Source organism: Pongo pygmaeus, chromosome 20, assembly GCF_028885625.2.
Source record: "Pongo pygmaeus isolate AG05252 chromosome 20, NHGRI_mPonPyg2-v2.0_pri, whole genome shotgun sequence".
In the NCBI taxonomy this organism is placed as follows: Eukaryota; Metazoa; Chordata; class Mammalia; order Primates; family Hominidae; genus Pongo; species Pongo pygmaeus.
In genome coordinates, this window is record NC_072393.2 from 41,191,804 (window position 1) to 41,210,179 (window position 18,376).

Here is an 18,376-nt window from a genome sequence, read left to right on the forward strand (position 1 = left end):
AGGCAGAGGCAGGAGAGTCGCTTGAACCCGGGAGGGGGAGGTTGCAGTGAGCAGAGATCGCGCCACTGCACTCCAGTCTGGTGAGAGTGAGACTCCGTCTCAAAAAAGAAAAAAGAAAAGAAACAATTAAGAGGGTGTTGGTTTAAGCCTTAAGTTTTGGGGTGGAGACACTGGGCAGAGCCCCGGAATGTGCTAACATGTACATTTGGTCTGTGGTCCATGAAAGGTTCCTAGCTGCGGGGGCTATGATGGGTCCAAGGGCTTTCTGGGATGGGGGCTCTTTGTGTGATTATATTGCAGAGGCCAGAGCAGAGGCTGTGGAGAGGGTATGAGAATGGGGTTTGGGTTTTTTTTGTTTTTTTTTTTGAGACGGAATCTCGCTCTGTCGCCCAGGCTGGAGTACAGTGGTGTGATCTCAGCTCACTGCAAGCTCCGCCTCCCGGATTCACACCATTCTCCTGCCTCAGCCTCCCGAGCAGCTGGGACTACAGGCGCCTGCCACCATGCCCAGCTAATTTTTTTTTTTTTTTATATTTTTAGTAGAGATGGGGTTTCACCGTGTTAGCCAGGATGGTCTCGATCTCCTGACCTCGTGATCCGCCCTCCTCGGCCTCCCAAAATGCTGGGATTACAGGCGTGAGCCACTGCGCCTGGCCTATTTTTTTTGTATTTTTAGTAGAGACAGGGTTTCATCATGTTGGCCAGGCTGGTCTTAAACTCCCGACCTCAGGTAGTCCACCCGCCTCGGCCTCCCAAAGTGCAGGGATCACAGGCGTAAGCCACTGCGCCCAGCCTTAGGGGTTTTTTGGTATCTTTTTTTGAGACAGAGTCTTGCTCTGTCGCCCAGGTTGGAATGCAGTGGCACAATCTCAGCTCACTGCAACCTCTGCCTCCCAGCTTCAAGCGATTCTCATGCTTCAGCCTCCTGAGTAGCTGGGATTACAGGCGCATGCCACCATGCCTGGCTAATTTTTGTATTTTTAATAGAGATGGGTATTTGCCATGTTGGCCAGGCTGGTCTCAAACTCCTGACCTTAGGTGATCTGCCCGCCTCGGCCTCACAAAGTGCTGCAATTTTAAGTGTGAGCCACTGCACCTGGCCGAGAATGGGATTTTGTGGAAGTCTTAGTTTGGGTTTCTCCAAAAGCAGCTATGGAGGGAAAGTTCATTTGGAAGGGATGGAGAACATTGGTAGGGGAGACGGGAAGAGACACAGAGAAGACAGAGCAGCCAATAAAGGGTATTTTATCAAGCCCAAACCACTGTGGGGAACTGGGGATTCATCCACTGGGGAACTCGGAGCCTGCATAGGCCATGCACTTCCAAGTTAGCCCAACAGACAGGTGGGGGACTATCTCCTATGGGTAACTGGCTGAGGGCTGCTGGAGTGGGAAGTGGGCACGAACCCCCTGGCTTTCAACACTTGCCACACTCATACCCGGGGCAGAGCCGCACCAGTGGTTTGAGATTGCCCAAAGGCAAATATTCTGGGGCTGACACCCAGGCTGGTCTCAAACTCCTGGCCTCAAGTGATCCTCACACCTTGGCCTCCCAAAGGCCAGTCCCTCTTGTGTTGCCAGGGTGAGGGTGACAGGATATGGACTTGGCACCCATGGTGGCTGCTACATCCTCCCCCCTCAGGCACATTCATCCCAATATGACCCCTCAGCGGGCATCACAGCCACTGCCCTGCACCAGTGCCCCCAGAGATCAGACAACAGTGGTTCTAGTCCAAATTGAGTTTAATTTTTTTTTTTTTTTTTTTTTGAGACAGAGTCTCTCTTTGTCACCTAGGCTGGAGTGTAGTGGCGCAATCTCGGCTCACTGAAACCTCCGCCTCCTGGGTTCAAGCAATTCTTCTGCCTCAGCCTCCCGAGTAGCTGGGACTACAGGCACGCGCCACCATGTCCAGCTAATTGTTTTTGTATTTTTAGTGGAGACAGGGTTTCACCATGTTGGCCAGGCTGGTCTCAAACTCCTCACCTCAAGTGATCCGCCCGCCTCGGCCTCCCAGAGTGTTAGGATTACAGGCACGAGCCACCAAACCTGGCCCAAATTGAGTTTAATAAAGAGCTTGAATGATGCCCAGATTAGGGAGGGAGTGACCGGGAATGCTGGGGTCTGGAACGGGGCCCAGCTGAGCTCTGAATCAGAGAGCAGTGGGACCTAAGGGTCCCTGATCTCAGAGGGTCCCTCCTGTCTCAGGGTGAGGACCTGAAGGGTATGGGTCCCGGGGAGGGTGAGGAGGCCATTGTAGGAGCTTTACTGAGATGGTATTGGGATGCCCCAAGCACCACGTAGGGGGATTACATCTGGGTTTCTGGGAACGAAGAGCTGAGTTAGGGGAGAGAACCCGAAAGATCTCAGTGGGGAAAGGACTAGGGGTGCAGGGTGTTTCACAGAAACAATCAAGGGGCCTCGATTTCACAGAAATCATCAAGAGGGCTCCTTGCGGGTAGAAGAGGTGTATCACAGCACCCCAAATATTGGGGCCTGTTCACCCCTCTGCAGCCATTCTGGGGTTTTAATGTAAGACCCCAATGGCAGGATATTCCACATACATTATCATGGGTTTGCAACATTAGCATACGCTGGCTGTCCCGCAGGACGGTGGGGACTGGAAAATCAGTCCAGGGTCTGGGTTTGAGTCCTAAGAGGACAGGCCTGGCGGCGCCACACGGCTCCTCTTCAACAGCTGCCGGAGCTGTAGACAAGGCAAAGGAGGGAGAGAAGTCTGTCAGGTTGGAAGGAGAGGTGGGGAAGGCACGCCATGCGGAGGGAGGGACTAGAGAAGAGAGGTTGAGTGGGTCCCGTTGGATTTGAACGTCAGAGGTCCAGAGTCAAGATTTTGGAAGAGTCAGGTGCAGTGGCTCATGCCTGTAATCCCAGCACTTTGTGGGGCTAAGGTGGGCAAATCACCTGAGGTCAGGAGTTCAAGACCAGCCCAGCCAACATGGCGAAACCCCGCCTCTACCAAAGATACAAAAATTAGCCGGGCATGGTGGCGCTTGTGCCTTTAGTCCCAGCTTGGGAGGCTGAGGCGGGAGAATCACTTGAACCTGGGAGGCGGAGCTTGCAGTGAGCTAAAATTGCACCACTGCACTCCAGCCTGGGTGACAAAGCAAGACTCCGCCACCAAAAAAAAAAAAAAAAAAGATTTGGGAAGGAGGCTGGGAGTGATGGTTCATGCCTGTGATCCCAACACTTTGGGAGGCCAAGGTGGGAGGATCATTTGAGGCCAGGAGTTTGAGACCAACCTGGACAACATAGTGTGACCCCATCTCTTAAAAAAAAAAAAAATTAGCTGGGTGTGGTGATGACTGCCTGTAGTACCAGCTACTGGAGAGGCTGAGGTGGGAGGATCCCTTGAGCCCAAGAGCTCGAGGCTGCAGTGAGCTGTGATCATGCCACTGCACTCCAGCCTAGGCAACAGAGCAAGACACTGCCTCAAAATAAATAAATAAATAAATAAATCAAAATAAAGATGTGGGAAGAAGGTCAAGGCCTGGGTTCATACACTGAGAAAGGGTCAGGAAGCAGAACTTCAGTGAAGGGAAAGGGGCTGCTGGCTGGGGGTTCCTACCTGGGGGTGAGCAATGAGAGGGAATTGAAGGGAACAGGACCCAAGGTTAGGGGCAGGGGGTAGGAGGTCACACTTGGGGGGATCAAAGGTCACACCTTGAGGTCAAGCAAGATTCAGGGTTGAGAGTACAGGTCACACTGTGAGGTCAGCTTTGGGGTAGAGATCAGAGAAGTCACCATTCTGGGGTAAGGGATGAAACACTGACGTCAGAGGTCACATTATAGAGTCAGGGTTGCCTGAGGGCTGAAGTCACCTTCTGAGATTAGAAGTCATTCTCTGTAAGTGAGCATTGGGTGGGGCAGGGAGGTCATCCCGCACCCGCGAGCTCAGAGGCCACTCTACAGGCAGGCTCAGTGCTTACTCACCCCCTCAGGGCCCGGCCCGGGCCGCAGCAGGTGAACGGGCTGCTCATTCTCCAGGTTGCGCAGTGTGGGGTCCGCCCCAGCTGCCAACAGGTGCCGCACGATGGCCTCCTGGGCCGGCCCAGGGGGCAGGGCAGCCGCCATGTGGAGGGCTGTGTTCCCGTGGGCCTGGAAAAGTAAGGGGAGGGCTGTTGAGGATCTGGGCTCAGCTGGCCCAGGCCTCTAAACCGCACTTCAATTTCTGCCTTGTCCACGTCTTACACTTGTCCGTTCACATCCCAGACCTCCCCCAGCCACAGCCACGCTGCATGCATCCCTGTGTCCACGGACTACATGTTCTGGGGCAATCTGTGTCTGCTTCCTACACATTCCCCTGCAGATCCCACACATCGTCCCCTCCACGTCCACAGCCCCCAGGACCCCTAACATCCCACTGCCCCCCCTACCGTATCCCACACAATCTGCACTTCCCAGCCCCGGCTCCCACCTTCATGTTGACAAAGGTCCGCAGGTCTCCCCGGGGCAGCTCCAGCAGCAGCTGAACCAGAGTGGGGTTGGCAGCCTGCACGGCCAAGTGCAGAACTGTCTTGTTGCTCTTGATCTCCTGAGGGGAGGGGAATGGCAGAGGTCAGGGCCAGCCTCACACCTAGGTGCCCTCCCACAGAATCCAGGAGTCCTTAAAGACCCTGACCCTTGGCGGAGTGCGGTGGTTCACGCCTGTAATCCTAGCACTTTGGAAGGCTGAAGAAGGAGGATCACTTGAGGCCAGGAGCTGCAGACCAGCCTGGACAACACAGCAAGACCTCATCTCTACAAAAAATAGAAAAATTAGCCAGGCGTGGTGGTGCGCACCTGTAGTCCCAGCTGCTTGGGAGGCTGAGGCAGGAGGTTCATTTGAGCCTAGGAGTTCAAGGCTGCAGTGGGCCATGACCATGCCACTACACTCCAGCATGGGTGACAGAGTGACACTCTATCTCAAAATAAATAAATAAATAAATAAGATGCTGGCCCTCTTCTGCGAGCCCCACCAAGAGTGCCTTATTCAGTTGTATGTCTTGTGCACCGCACAACACCACGTCTCAGGGTGTACCATTCACACCATACACCTCCCAGAACTGTACATTTCTCATGACAATTTTCCCACCAGTGTCTGAGAAAGAGACTCCTTTTCCAGTTCTTCAAAGCAACTGCCTTAGCTACCTACCCTCCATTCAACACATTAAACTGCATCCCGACCCACACAGACTATACTTTATCTACAAGCACAGGAGTTGGCAGCATTAATCAGTGGACTAGCTAATATTGCAATACTGCACCACAATATTGAGCTGTTCCCATCATATTTGGGGGAAAATAAAAGACATTTTCTAAAATGAAACCTTTTTATGTGTCTTTAAGGAGTCTGTAATGATAATGAATGTTAAACATTTTATGTGCTGTTAACAGGGCAAAACCACCTAGTTTGCTCGTCCAAAAAATGATGAAGACAAAACCAAAGCTCTAGATTAAGAGGGATTTGAAAAGACGTAACATCATAATATGTGTGCTTATTTGGATCTTGATTTTTTTTAATGAAAAAAATTATCATTTTACAGCCAAAAGGAAATTTGACTACAGCCAGGATATTTGGTATTACAAGAAAATCTTTAATTTTTTAAAGACGGAGCAATGATACTGAGGTTTAAAAAGTTCTTTTTTTTCGAAGGGCGCAGGGGCTCAAGCCTGTAATCCCAGCACTTTGGCAGGCCAAGGAGGGCGGATCACTTGAGGTCAGGAGTTCGAGACCAGCCTGGCCAACATGGTGAAACCGTCTCTACTAAGAATACAAAAATTAGCCAGGTGTGGTGGCACGTGCCTATAATCCCAGCTACTTGGGAGGCTGAGACACAGGGATAGCTTGAACCCGGGAGGCAGAGGTTGCAGTGAGCCAAAATCACACCATTGCATTCCAGCCTGGGCAACAGAGTGAGACTCCGTCTCAAAAAAAAAAAAAAAAAAAAAAGCTATTTTTTTTGTTTGTTTTTTGAGACAGGGTCTCGCTCTGTTGCCCAGGCTGGAGTGCAGTGGTGTGACCACAGCTCACTGCAGCCTCAACCTACTGGGCTCTAGTGATCCTCCCACCTTAGCCTCCCCAAGCACTGGGATTACAGGGAACGAGTTCTTATCTTTTATTATTGTTGTTGTTGTTGTTGTTGAGAGACAGGGTCTTGCTCTGTCGCCCAGGCTGGAGTGCAGTGGCAAAATCTTGGCTCACTGCAGCCTTGACCTCCCTAGGTTCAGGTGATCCGCCCACCTCAGCCTCCTGAGTACCTGGGACCACAGGCATGCGCCATCAAGCCCAGCTAATTTTTGTATTTTTTTGTAGAGATGGGGTCTCCCTATGTTGCCCAGGTTGGTCTCGAACTCCTGAGCTCAAGCAGTCCGCCCACCTGAGCCTCCCAAAGTGCTTGGATTACAGGCATGAGCCACTGCACCCAGCCATCTTATTTTTAAAAAACTTATTATTATTACTAAAAATACAAAAATTAGTGGGGTGTGATAGCACATGCCTGTAGTCCCAGCTACTCAGGAGGCTGAAGCAGGAGAATCACTTGAACCTGGGAGGTTGCAGTGAGCCAAGACTGCGCCACTGCACTCCAACCTGGGCGACAGAGTGAGACTCCATCTCAAAAAAAAAAAAAAAAGTATTTGTCCTTTTTTCAGAGAAATACTCCCTGATTTCTGAGTTCTCCCAGAACCCTACCACACAGTTAATTCTTCCTCTTCATCATTTCTTGCTCAACTTGAATGTAATTTCCTCAGAACGACCTTCACTGTGAGCCCCGCATCCAATATAAAGCCAATCTTTTTATTGTCTAAGAGCTCCTTCTACATTTCCGAGGCAGCTCTCATCCCAATTTGTAATTATGTTCAGTTCTTTGTTTACTTATCATCTCCTGTCTTTTCCATTAAATTGTAATGTCTAAAAGTACAAGAAAGTGGTCTTTTCTTATTAAAACATTATAGGTAGCTGGGCACGGCAGCTCACGCCTGTAATCCCAGCACTTGGGAGGCCAAGGCTGGGGGATCACTTGGGCCCAGGAGTTCGAGACCAGCCTGGGCAACATAGTGAGACCCCCCTCTCTACAAAAAATATAAAACAATTAGCCGGGTGAGGTGGCTCATGCCTGTAGTCCCAGCTACTTGGGAGGCTGAGGTGGGAGGAATGCTTGAGGTCAGGAAGTCGAGGCTGCAGTGATTCGTGATCGCACTACAGCACTCCAGCCTGGGTGACAAAGCCAGACCCTGTCTCTAAAAAACAAACAAACAAAAAGCAACTTTATGCCCCATCACTAGCACACTGGTAGCCACATCATATGTGTCTAAAATTCTGAGTGAAGAAACGAATGAATTACCAAAGTATCAATTTCACCTTCTCTGTATTGCCCAAATGATCACTTAGCTCTACTTTGCAACCATTAAGAGCCTAGATTACCATCATTCATTTCCCGACCCCGCTAATAATGCCTTATCTTGTCTCTACTCAGTCATGCCCGTCCTTCCTACAGCCCATCCCCACCATCCAGCTAACTCTGCTAAACACCGTTATTCTTTACAGATATACAAACATTTTTGAAAAAAATACGTGTCGGAATTTGCTTAAAAATCACATGAAAGTGAGAGGCCGCGCACAGTGGCTCATGCCTGTAATCCCAACACTTTGGGAGGCCGAGGCAGGTGGATCACGAGGTCAGGAGATCGAGACCATCCTGGCTAACACAGTGAAACTGCGTCTCTACTAAAAATGCAAAAAATTAGCCAGGCGTGGTGGCCGGTGCCTGTAGTCTCAGCTACTCAGGAGGCTGAGGCAGGAGAATGGTGTGAACCCGGGAGGCGGAGCTTGCAGTGAGCTGAGTTCACACCACTGCACTCCAGCCTGGGTGACAGAGCAAGAGCCATCTCAAAAAAAAAAAAAAAAAAAAATCACTTGAAAGTGAGAGTGGATGGGGCAGGACTGGCCATGAGTGGCTGGTTATTGATGTTGGACACATGGAGTTCATTCTACTATTTTCTATATTTTATTGGTGTTCAACATTCTTTAACAAAAAAACATTTTTCGGCTGGGCACAGTGGCTTATGCCTGTAATCCCAGCACTTTGGGAGGCCAAGGTGGGCGGCTCACCTGAGGTCAGGAATTTGAGACCAGCCTGGCCAACATAGTAAAACCCCATCTCCATTAAAAATACAAAAAAATTAGCCAAGCGTGGTGGTGCATGCCTGTAGTCCCAGCTACTCAGGAGGCTGAGGCAGGAGCATCGCTTGAACCTGGGAGGCAGAGGTTGCAGTAAGCCGAGATCGTGCCACTGCACTCCAGCCTGGGTGACAGAGTGAGATTCCATCTCAATAAATAAATAAACATTTTCTGTGGATGTTTAATTCTCTCAGCCAGCCTATGAAGAGCTACTGTCACAGAAAAGGAATAGAACATAATTAAAAGCTAGGTTTTAAAGTCAAACTACCTGGGTTCTAATTCTCTCTCTGACAGTCACAAGCGATAAGATTTTTTAGGCTGGGTGCAGTGGCTCACAACTGTAATCCCAGCACTTTCAGAGGCAGAGGTGGAAGGATTGCTTGAGCTCAGGAGTTTGAGACCAACCTGGCCAACATAGTTAGACCCTACCTCTACAAAAAAGTAGACAGGCATGGTGGTGCATGCCTGTGATCACAGCTACTTGGGAGGCTGAGGTGGGAGGATCACTTAAGTGCACAAGGTCAAGGCTGCAATAAGCTGTGATCATGCCACTGCACTCCAGCCTGAGTGACAGAGTGAGACCCTGTCTCAAAGAGATTTTTGAGGCCAGGTACAGTGGCTCACGCTTGTAATCCCAGCACTTTGGGAAGCCGAGGCAGGAAGATCACCTGAGGTCGGGAGTTTGAGACCAGCCTGACCATCATGGAGAAACCCTGTCTCTACTAAAAATACAAAATTAGCTGGACGTGGTGGTGGGAACCTGTAATCCCAGTTACTCAGGAGGCTGAGGCAGGAGAATCGCTTAAACCCAGGAGGCGGAGGTTGTGGTGAGCCGAGATCACACCATTGCACTCTAGCCTGGGCAACAAGAGCAAAACTCTGTCTCAAAAAGAAAAAAAAAAGATTTTTGATTTCTCGTGCCTGAGTTTCCTTATCAGTAAAATAGAGAAAATAGAGTACACATGTCAAAGGGTGTTTGTGAGGTTTCAATAAGCGAATCTATGAAACTCAGTGCTTGATGAATGAATAGTAAGTGCTTGATAGCATACCCTAAGGTCAGTAATATTACTCCCAGTTAACAACTAGGGGCCAGGCACGGTGGCTCACGCCTGTAATCCCAGCACTTTGGGAGGCCAAGGTGGGAGGATCATTTGAGGTCAGGAGTTTGAGACCAGCCTGGCCAACACAATGAAAGCCCACTTCTACTAAAATACAAAAAAAAAAAAAAAAAAAAAATAGCCGGGCATGGTGGCGTGCACCTATAGTCCCAGCTACTCAGGAGGTTAAGACAGGAGAATCGCTTGAACCTGGGAAGCAGAGGTTGCCGTGAGATGAGATTGCACCACTGCACTCTAGCCTGGGCGACAGAGTGAGACCCTGTCTCAAAAACAAAAAAACAAACAAACAAAAAAACCCTGCTGGGCGCGGTGGCTCACGCCTGTAATCACAGCACTTTGGGAGGCCAAGGCAGGTGGATCACCTGAGGTCGGGAGTTCGAGACCAGCGAGACCAACGTGGAGAAACTCCGTCTCTACTAAAAATACAAAAAAATTAGCCAGGCGTGGTGACTCATGCCTGTAATCCCAGCTACTCAGGAGGCTGAGGCAGGAGAATCACTTGAACCCGGGAAGCAGAGGTTGTGGTGAGCCAAGATCACACCATTGCACTCCAGCCAGGGCAACAAGAGCAAAACTCCATCTCAAAACAAACAAACAAACAAAAAACCCCTAAGGCACAGAGAAGTGAAGTAACATGTTCAAGGGCACGCAGCAAGGAAGAGGCAAAGTCAGCATTTGCCTGGAGCTCCCGGACATCCAAGTGGCCCCATTCCACACAATCTCCCAGGGACTGACCGCCCACATCCCAGCTCACCTGGCTGGTGTGATTAGCACCCATTTGCAGCAACATGTGGACACAATCCAGCCTGTCTCGGGCCTGCGTGCTCAGCACCCGGGGACAGAGGTCGGAAGGGCGCATAGCAACGTTAAGGGCCAGGATGGCCGTGTGGAGCGGGGTGAGGCCTGCAGAATGGAGACAGTGAGGGACCCGCATCTGCACCCACCTCGCCCAGCCACACCAACCACACCAGCTCTGCCCACACCCAACTTACCCTCGAAGTCTCTGGCTTCCAGGTCAACCTGGACCCCGGAGTTAAGCACAGCCTGGGAGGAAGAGAAGGCAGACTGCTGGGTAAGGGTATCCCCTGGCCTCCTGGCCGTGGAAGCCAAAATCTGGGCAACCAGTCTACCCCCCAAACAAACCCCTGCCTGCCAGCTGGCCATACCAAGAGAACTCCTGGGAGCCCGTAGGTAGCGGCCACGTGCAAGACCGAACGTCCCTGATGGTCAGCGGCGTTGGGCTCTGCTCCCAGGTTCAACAGATCCTCCACAATCAGGGGCTGGTTGGCAGCAGCTGCCACCAGGAGCGGGGTCTGCAGGCCACAGGAGAAGTCAGGTTGGGCTCCTGGTTCCCTCCCGTCAGAAAACCAGGCTCCCAGCCCCATCTCCCCTCAGCCCCAGGAGCTCACCCCCCATGCCCCTCTTCTCTAGGATCCAGGGGTCCAGGCCCCAGGCTCCTTCCTCCCCTGAACCCAGGAGAGTTCAGGCCCCAAGCCTCACCTTGCCCTTATGCTCACGAATGTCAAGATGCCGGTACACCTGGAGCACCTCAGCCGCAGCATATGCCGCCCAGCGCAGCCCCCGAGCCGCGAACAGGTGAAGGAGCCTGAGGACAGGTGGGGGACAGCCGTGAGAACAGCCCCCGCCAAGCCAAGAGTCTGCAGACAACCGCATCCCTTATACTCACGTGTCCCCCTCCTCATCCTGGGCCAGCAGCTGCTGTGGCCCCAAAGCCAGCATGTGAGCTCGGGCTGCCTCCAGCGATGGTCCAGGGACCACAGCGGGCAACTGTGGGGGTCCCGAAGGGAGTGCAGAAACTCTCCAGGGTCCGGCCTGTGGCAGAGAAGATCCTACATAGATCCGGTTGTCTGGGGGGTCCTGAAGGGTGCAGGTGGTGGGGAGAGCCAGTCAGCTGAGAATTCCTCCAACCCAAGCCACCACACACACATCTGCATGTAGAGCCCCTGGGTATCCCATCTATGCCAAGTGACCTTGGGCCTTTAGGCCTCAGTTTTGCCCACCTGGAAAAGGGGATTTTCTTTCTTTTCGGTGACAGTCTTGCTCTGTCACCCAGGCTGGAGTGCAGCAGTGCAATCTCTACTCACTGCAATCTCTACCTCCTGGGTTCAAGCAATTCCCCTGCCTCAGCCTCCCGAGTAGCTAGGATTACAGGCGTGCGCCACCACACCCAGCTAATTTTTTTATTTTTGGTTTCACCATGTTGGCCAAGCTGGTCTCAAATGCCTGATCTCAAGTGATCCGCCTGCCTCAGCCTCCCAAAGTGCTGGGATTACAGGCGTGAGCCACCACGCCCAGCCTGGAAAAGGGAATTTTAACTGAGCTCCAAACATCTCAGAATACTGCAGGAATGCAACTGCGAATTTTTAGGGGCCCTTCAGCATCTTGTACCCACTCTGTATCTCACCTCCATGCCCTGGGGAAATGGGCACGGCTGCCCTGGGTCCGAGGGTGGGTAGAAGTCAGGAGGCAGGAAATTTTCGGCAGCAGAAGCAGGGCAAGAGTAGGGGCTGTCTGTGTAGGCAGCATGCGTGTTGGGGTCCCAGTCTGGAAAGCCCAGGCTGCTAAATCCAGAACCCACAGTCTCCGAGTGTGCTGGGAAGGGAGGGTGGCCTGCGTGTAAGAGGAGGGACAGGGGCAGGTCTGGTTACCAGAGTTGGGGACGTCACATCCAGGGCTAGAGGGCCTGGTGTCTGCCAAGGTACTGAGAGTTAGTACTACTGGGACACCAAGCGCCCGGGACCTGGATTCCTGGGACACTGAGGAATTGAGGGCCTGGATTCCTGGGGCACTAAAAAGGCTGAGCCTGGGCCCTGGGGCTCCATAGGACTATGTGCATAGACTACTGGACTCAGAGAACCTAGGAAATCAGACTGCTACTGAGTTCCAGCAAGAATGAGGGCCTACCAGCCTGGGCAACATAGCCAGACCCCGTTTCTACAAAAATTTTAAAAATTAGCCAAGCAAGGTGGCATCGCCTGTGGTCCCAGCTACTCGGGAGGCTGAGGCGGGAGGATCACTTAAGCCCAGAAGGTTGAGGCTGCAGTGAGCTAGATAGCACCACTGCACTCCAGTGCCAGGGCAACAGAGTGAGATCCTGTCTCAAAAAAAAAAAAAAAAAAAAAGGGAAGAATGAGGGCCTGACTCCTAGGTGTCCCAAAGTTCTGAGAGCTGGGATGTCTGAGTCCCTTAGGGAAGGGGGATGGGGAGGCCGGGAGCTGAGAGAACTTACCAGTCACAGCCTCATTCACAGATGGGGTCAGGGGCTGCTCTGGGGGAGGGAGAAATTGTCCCTGTAGAGACAAAAGCAAAAAGGAACCCAGGTGACTTTATCTGGCAGATTCTTCCGGGTCTGTCTCGGATCTATAAGACATTTCGGTCAGGACCACCCCTCTCATCAGCCCCCAGGGCCCGGCAAGCCGCTGAGTCCCTATGGGACAGCACGGGGCCTCCGGAGAGCTGTGGCTCCCTGGCCTCACCTGCACCCCGCCAGCGTCGGGCTGCTGCTGCTGGCGGCGCCTCTGCTCTTCCAGAAGCTTCTTCACGGTTTGCGTTGGGCAGTGGCTGCGCTCACCCCTGCTCACTGTGCGGGAGAGGAGAGGGGGAAGTCATCAAGGGTCCTTAAGTCACCTAAATGCGGCGGGGGTGGCGCGCGGGGAGTGGGTTTGGGCACCCTCCTCGCCCTCCCGCGCGGAAAAACTGGCACATAGATGCCGCCTGACTCCCCCAAAGCCATTAGAAGATTTGGGGTGGGGCATCCGCCTCCGCCGTTTCCTTCCTTTTGCTCCGCACTTTCCCTCTGACCCAACTTTCCACCAGCGTCGCGGAAAGTGAGGAAGGGGGAGGAGGGCACCCCTCTGCAGCAACCACCCCACTTCCGTAAAAAAATTCCACCCCCAGATATCCAAGTTTTGAAGTCAGCGGGTTGGTGGGGGGCGGGCGCCAGGCGTCACTCCCTAGACGCACATCCAGGTTCCCAACATTTTTTTGCCCTAGAACCTGACCCGGAAATCAGGAGTCCCCAGCGCCCCTCCTCGAGAAGTCAAAGGCCTCACCCCGGGCCGGGAGCGGTGGCTCACGCCTGTAATCCCAACACTTTGGGAGGCCAAGGGGGGCGGATCACCTGAGGTCAGGTGGCCAACATGGTGAAACCCCGTCTCTACTAAAAATATAAAAATTAGCCGGGCGTGGTGGCAGGCGCCTGTATATCCCAGCTGATGCAGGGGAATCACTTGACCCCGGGAGGCGGAGGTTGAGGTTGCAGTGAGCGGAGATCGCGCTACTGCACTCCAGCCTGGGCGACAGAGAGGGACTCTATTAAAAAAAAAAAAAAAAAAAGTCCCATCCATACAGTCTCTTTTTCAGGCCCCAGGAATCTGGACCCTCAGTTCCTTCCTCTCTAGGACCTGGGAGCCCCAGTTCCCAAACTCCTTCCCACGACCCAGAAAGACAGAACCCTCACCCTTCCGAGCCTGGGTTCCGGCGGAGGAAGGGTTAAGCGGGGATTGCGCGGGGCGGGGGCGGGAGGAGGCGGCTCGGAAACAGCCCCGACGCGGCGCACTGACGCCAAGGCGCTCACGCAAGGGAATCTTCCATCCTCCCCTTCCCCCAAGTCCTGTGCCCCAGGTGTCCTGCTCCGAGGCGGGGCGCGCGGCCGAGCGTGGCGCTCGTGGAATCCCCGCGCAAGGGGAATTCCTGCTCAGCCCCGCACGGGTGGCTATCCGGAAATCCCAGGGCGGGGCAGAGGCAGGGTCACCGCCAGCGTAGACCCTGAGGCCAGGCTCCGGACCCTCCTTCCCCACCGAGACCCACGCCGATTTTAAGCAACCACGCCCCCCCGCACTCAGCCTAGTCCCTCCTTCTAGGGGTAGGAGTCTCGGCTGCCAGCAACCCCTAGCACCTCCAAGGACCCAGGGATCCAGCCTCCCAGCCCTTGCACCCTCGGGGCCCTGCGATCCTGGCTCCCCAGGCCCCTGCACCCCCAGGACCCAGAAGTCCGGGATCCCAGCCGCCCCTCCGTCACGATCCACGATCCCCTCCTCCTCCAAACACCTAGGACCCTCACTCTCGGGATAAAGGACTGACGCTCCAGCTCCGTCCCTCAGGGCCTCGGGAGTCTTTCGATCCTCAGTCCCTCACTCTCTTAGGGGGCCGAGCGCGCCCTACCCGCACCTATTACCTCGGGGATTCCGTGGCGTGGATTGCGGGCCCCCAGGGCCGCGGCCTCGGCGCTGCGCCAGCCTCGCTGTTTCCCCCGCGGAGCCGCCGCCGGGTCCCCGATCTTGGGTCTGGTACCCGCGAGTTTTTAAACTAGGGGTTATGGCACCGCCCAGTCTTGGGCAGGGCCCGCCCACAGGCCTGGGAGTCCCCGGGTCGCGCTCCGGCGAACGCAGTCGCTGAATGGGCGCGGCGGACTTGGGAGGCGGACTACTCAGTCCCCCCGGGAAGGAGGGAGCTGGGGTCCAGATCTTTGGTCTGAAGGAGCCTAGGGCACCGGGCTCCAAAAAGAGGGAGACACCGGGGGGCCTGGATTTCTTTTCTTTTCTTTTTTTTTTTTTGTTGTTGTTGTTTTTGAGGAGTCTCTCTCTGTTGCCCAGGCTGGAGTGCAATGGTGCGATCTCTGCAAACTCTGCCTCCTGAATTCAAGCGATTCTCCTGCCTCAGCCTCCCGAGTAGCTGACACTACAGGTGCCGGATACCACGCCTGGCTAATTTTTGTATTTTTAGGAGAGACGGGGTTTCACCGTGTTGGCCAGGCTGGTCTCGAACTCCTGGCCTCAGGTGATCCGCCTGCCTTGGCCTCCCAAAGTGCTGGGATTACAGGCGTGAGCCATGGTGCCTGGCTGGGGCCTGGATTTCTGAGTCTGTGTCTAAGGAGGTGCTGGAGGCTTTGTCTTCTGGGTCCTGCCCATGGGGGTAGGAGTAGGAGTGGGGATGGAGATGGGGTGGGGGCAGGGAGAATATTACTGGGTCCAGAGGGAGGTGGGACTGGGGGTCTAGACTCCCAGAGGAAGGGGCTGTGGGTAAGGGTATAGGGTGTGGCTCAATTTCTCTCTCTCCCCTACATCACCCTTTTCAGAGGTCTGCTTTCATTTACTCATTCATCATTTAAAATAATTTATTGCAGCAGAGGAGGCATTTTGCTGTGTATTGTGAACTAAGCAGACAGGAATTCCCAGCCCTGGAGCTGGCATTCCAGTGGGAGGCCACTCTCAGTTTCGCTTGGTGACCTTTCACAGCACTGACCATGTTGGCCCTATTTCTCCCCTGCTTGCTTGCTTGATTTTATTTTATTATTACTTTTTTATTTTTAGAGAGAGGGTCTCATTCTGTCACCCAGGCTGGAGTGCAGTGGCAAAGTGGTGAGATCTCAGCTCACTGCAACCTCCACTTGCCTCAGTCTCCCAAGTAGCTGGGATTACAGGAGCCCGACACCATGCCCGGGTAATTTTTGTATTTTTGTAGAGATGGGGTTTCACCATATTGGCTTGAACTCCTGATCTCAGGTGATCCCCCCACCTTGGCCTCCCAAAGTGCTGGGATTACAGGCATGAGCCACTGCGGTGGCCTCTCCCCTGCTTTCAAGATGCCATGCTCTCCGGGGTCCCCTCCCTCTTTCTCCATTTCCCTGGCAAAGTTCCTCCTCTTCCCCCATTCAGTGTGTGTTGTGATAGGGGCAGAATCCTGTCTGCACTCACTTCCTTGGTGATCTCACCCAGTCTTGTGGCTTTAAGTACCATCCATAAGCCATCAACCCCCAAATTTACATCTCCAGACCAGCCTTATCCCCTGAACTCCTAAATGCAGTGAGGTTATTCAGCATCTCCACAGGGAGATTATCAGGCATTTCCAACTCTGTATGCCCAAACCTCGTCACTTTCCCCGCAAACCCACTTCCCTGCCTTTCATCTCTGCCAGCAGACACTCCCATCTTCTCAGCGTTTCACGCCAGAAGGCTTGGCTGTCTAGGATCCCTCTCAAACACACCCACATCCATTTAATCAGCAAATTTTGTTGGCCCTACCTCCAAAATATTTCCAGATCTCCCTAGCCCGCACACCCTTGCCACCTGTCATTCCCACTTGGAGCAGGCCAGCAGCCTCCCTCGTCTCTCTGACCCTCCCCCTGAGTTCGTTTACCAAAGGCAGTAACGGAGACACCCCCTCAACACACACAGGAAGCAGATGGCCTTGACACCAGCAGGGTGACATCCGTTATTGCTACTTCTCTGCTCCCCCACAGTTCTCGGGACTTCTCTGGACCACAGTCCTCTGCCAGACCCCTGCCAGACCCCAGTCCACCATGATCCATCCGGGTCACATCCTCTTCCTGCTTTTGCTCCCAGGTGAAGCCAGTGGTTACAGGGGATGGTAGGCAGAGCGTTTGTGAGATGGGTGCTTGGGTGACGTCTGCAGGGACGGGTGCTGAAAGTGGGGTTCTTCTCCCCGCACCCCTTCCCTTCTGGGAGATCCATTTGGCTTCAGGGCCTGGGTCCTTGGGGGTGGGAGGGAGTGAGACAGGGAGTTCTGGAGGGGCTGCCTGTTAGCGTCCCCTTCTCATGGCTGGGTCTCTGCTGCCACTTCCAATTTCTTGTCACTCTCCATGTCTCTGGGAGTCCCCTTCCCATGTGGCCCTGTTCCATCTCTCCAGCCTGGAGATTACTTCTCAGGACACTACCTTTCCTTCCCTACACCCTATTTTTTGGTTTGTTTATTTTGAGATGGGGTCTTGCTCTGTTGTCCAGGCTGGAGTGCAGTGGCACAATTACGGCTCACTGCAGCCTTGACTTCCTGGGCTCAGGTGATCCTCTCAGCTCGGCCTCCCGAGTAACTGGGATTACAGGCACGAACCAACACTTCCAGCTAATTTTTGTATTTCTTGTAGAGACGAGGTCTCACTATGTTGCCCAGGCTGGTCTCGAACTCCTGGGTTCAAGCGATCTTCCTGCCTCGGCCTCCCAAAGTGCTGGGATGACAGGTGTGAGCCACATCACTGGGCTGAGCATTCTGTTTTGTGGACCTTCTCTCCACCCTCATCCACCTTCTTTCTCTTTCCACAGTGGCTGCAGCTCAGACGACCCCAGGAGAGAGATCATCACTCCCTGCCTTTCACCCTGGCACTTCAGGTATCACTTCCATCCCAGAAGTTTGGCCAGAGGCTCCCAGAACACCCCAGTGGCTCTCCAGGTCACCATCCCACCTCCCATCCCCAAATCAGAGGATCCGTGTCCTTCTCCGAGTACCAGAATCAGCAACCCCCAGCCTATGTTCAGGAGTACCCCGTGTGCCCGCCGCACAGCCCCGAGTGTCCTGGGACACCCCAGCCTCTCTGCATCTCTGTCTCCCGTTTCATTCCCCAAGCCCAACCCCAAGGAACCTGGGACCCGCCCCCTCGCAGGGCACTTCCTCTCTCCCTGTGGCCAAAGCACAGCCCCAGGACGCAGAGCCTGAGTTGTCTCCCTGTTCCGGCCCCCACTCTCCAGGCTCCTGTTCCGGATGTGGGTCCCTCTCTCTGCCGCTCCTAGCAGGCCTCGTGGCTGCTGATGCGGTGGCATCGCTGCTCATCGTGGGGGCGGTGTTCCTGTGCGCACGCCCACGCCGCAGCCCCCCCCAAGGTGAGGGCAGAGATGGGTGGGGCCTGGAGGGTGCATAGTGTCCCTAGGGAGGGGGTCCCAGGGAGGGGGCCCTTGGGGAAGCCCTGGAGGAGGTGCTGGGGAAACCCTGGGGGAGGTGCCTGGGGGAACCCCTGAGGAAACCCCTGAAGCAGGGGGTCCCCAGGGAAGTGGAGATGTGGGTGGTCAAGCTTCATGCTTTCTCTCCCCTATCCCCAGAAGATGGCAAAGTCTACATCAACATGCCAGGCAGGGGCTGACCCTCCTGCAACTTGGACCTTTGACTTCTGACCCTCTCATCCTGGATGGTGTGTGGTGGCACAGGAACCCCCGCCCCAACTTTTGGATTGTAATAAAACAATTGAAACACCTGTAGTCGTATTCTTTCTCAAAGAACCCCAGCGTTCCCAAAGCCTCCCTCCCATGAACTGTTTCTGGATCCAAGGCCCCCTC

At 53.9% G+C, this 18,376-nt stretch overlaps 2 protein-coding genes across 16 annotated transcripts; one reads left to right on the forward strand and one right to left on the reverse strand.

Moving 5' to 3' along the window:
• Positions 1-1,727: 1,727 nt before the first annotated feature.
• NFKBID (NFKB inhibitor delta) lies at positions 1,728-16,305 on the reverse strand. 10 transcript variants are annotated; one of them, XM_054462270.2, is made up of 12 exons: positions 14,492-14,637; positions 12,792-12,895; positions 12,545-12,605; positions 11,720-11,907; positions 10,982-11,172; positions 10,795-10,900; positions 10,461-10,607; positions 10,287-10,338; positions 10,049-10,197; positions 4,433-4,549; positions 3,949-4,113; positions 1,728-2,704 (listed from the first exon to the last, which is right to left on the reverse strand). In XM_054462270.2, the coding sequence occupies exons 4-12, from the start codon at positions 11,723-11,725 to the stop codon at positions 2,651-2,653; spliced, it is 987 nt and encodes a 328-aa protein (XP_054318245.1). In that variant the 5' UTR covers positions 11,726-11,907; positions 12,545-12,605; positions 12,792-12,895; positions 14,492-14,637; the 3' UTR covers positions 1,728-2,650. The 10 variants fall into 10 exon arrangements, with proteins under 10 accessions (XP_054318245.1, XP_054318241.1, XP_054318243.1 ...); XM_054462266.2 differs by having other exon boundaries at positions 11,720-11,925; positions 14,492-14,633; XM_054462268.2 differs by lacking the exon at positions 14,492-14,637 and adding an exon at positions 13,775-14,131 and having other exon boundaries at positions 11,720-11,925.
• Positions 14,082-18,295, forward strand: HCST (hematopoietic cell signal transducer). Of its 6 annotated transcripts, none has more exons than XM_054462279.2 (5): positions 14,082-14,179; positions 16,555-16,657; positions 17,372-17,437; positions 17,795-17,926; positions 18,143-18,295. In XM_054462279.2, exons 2-5 carry the CDS (start codon positions 16,615-16,617, stop codon positions 18,181-18,183), a joined length of 282 nt encoding a protein of 93 aa, XP_054318254.1. In that variant the 5' UTR covers positions 14,082-14,179; positions 16,555-16,614; the 3' UTR covers positions 18,184-18,295. The 6 variants fall into 6 exon arrangements, with proteins under 6 accessions (XP_054318254.1, XP_054318252.1, XP_054318253.1 ...); XM_054462277.2 differs by lacking the exon at positions 14,082-14,179 and adding an exon at positions 14,673-15,228; XM_054462278.2 differs by lacking the exon at positions 14,082-14,179 and adding an exon at positions 14,705-15,228 and having other exon boundaries at positions 18,146-18,295.
• The last annotated feature ends 81 nt before the right edge of the window (positions 18,296-18,376 follow it).

Excerpts from the sequence above, each read along its gene's own strand:
- HCST (XM_054462277.2), top strand. Across the intron at positions 17,438-17,794 it reads CTTTCACCCTGGCACTTCAG|GCTCCTGTTCCGGATGTGGG; the intron begins GTATCACTTCCA and ends CCCACTCTCCAG. Across the intron at positions 17,927-18,142 it reads ACGCCGCAGCCCCCCCCAAG|AAGATGGCAAAGTCTACATC; the intron begins GTGAGGGCAGAG and ends CCCTATCCCCAG.
- NFKBID (XM_063658661.1), bottom strand. The coding sequence starts at position 16,305 with ATGTGGGTGTGTTTGAGAGGGATCCTAGACAGCCAAGCCTTCTGGCGT. Across the intron at positions 11,926-12,544 it reads TGTGAATGAGGCTGTGACTG|GCCACCCTCCCTTCCCAGCA; the intron begins GTAAGTTCTCTC and ends TCTTACACGCAG. Across the intron at positions 4,114-4,432 it reads GGACCTTTGTCAACATGAAG|GCCCACGGGAACACAGCCCT; the intron begins GTGGGAGCCGGG and ends TTACTTTTCCAG.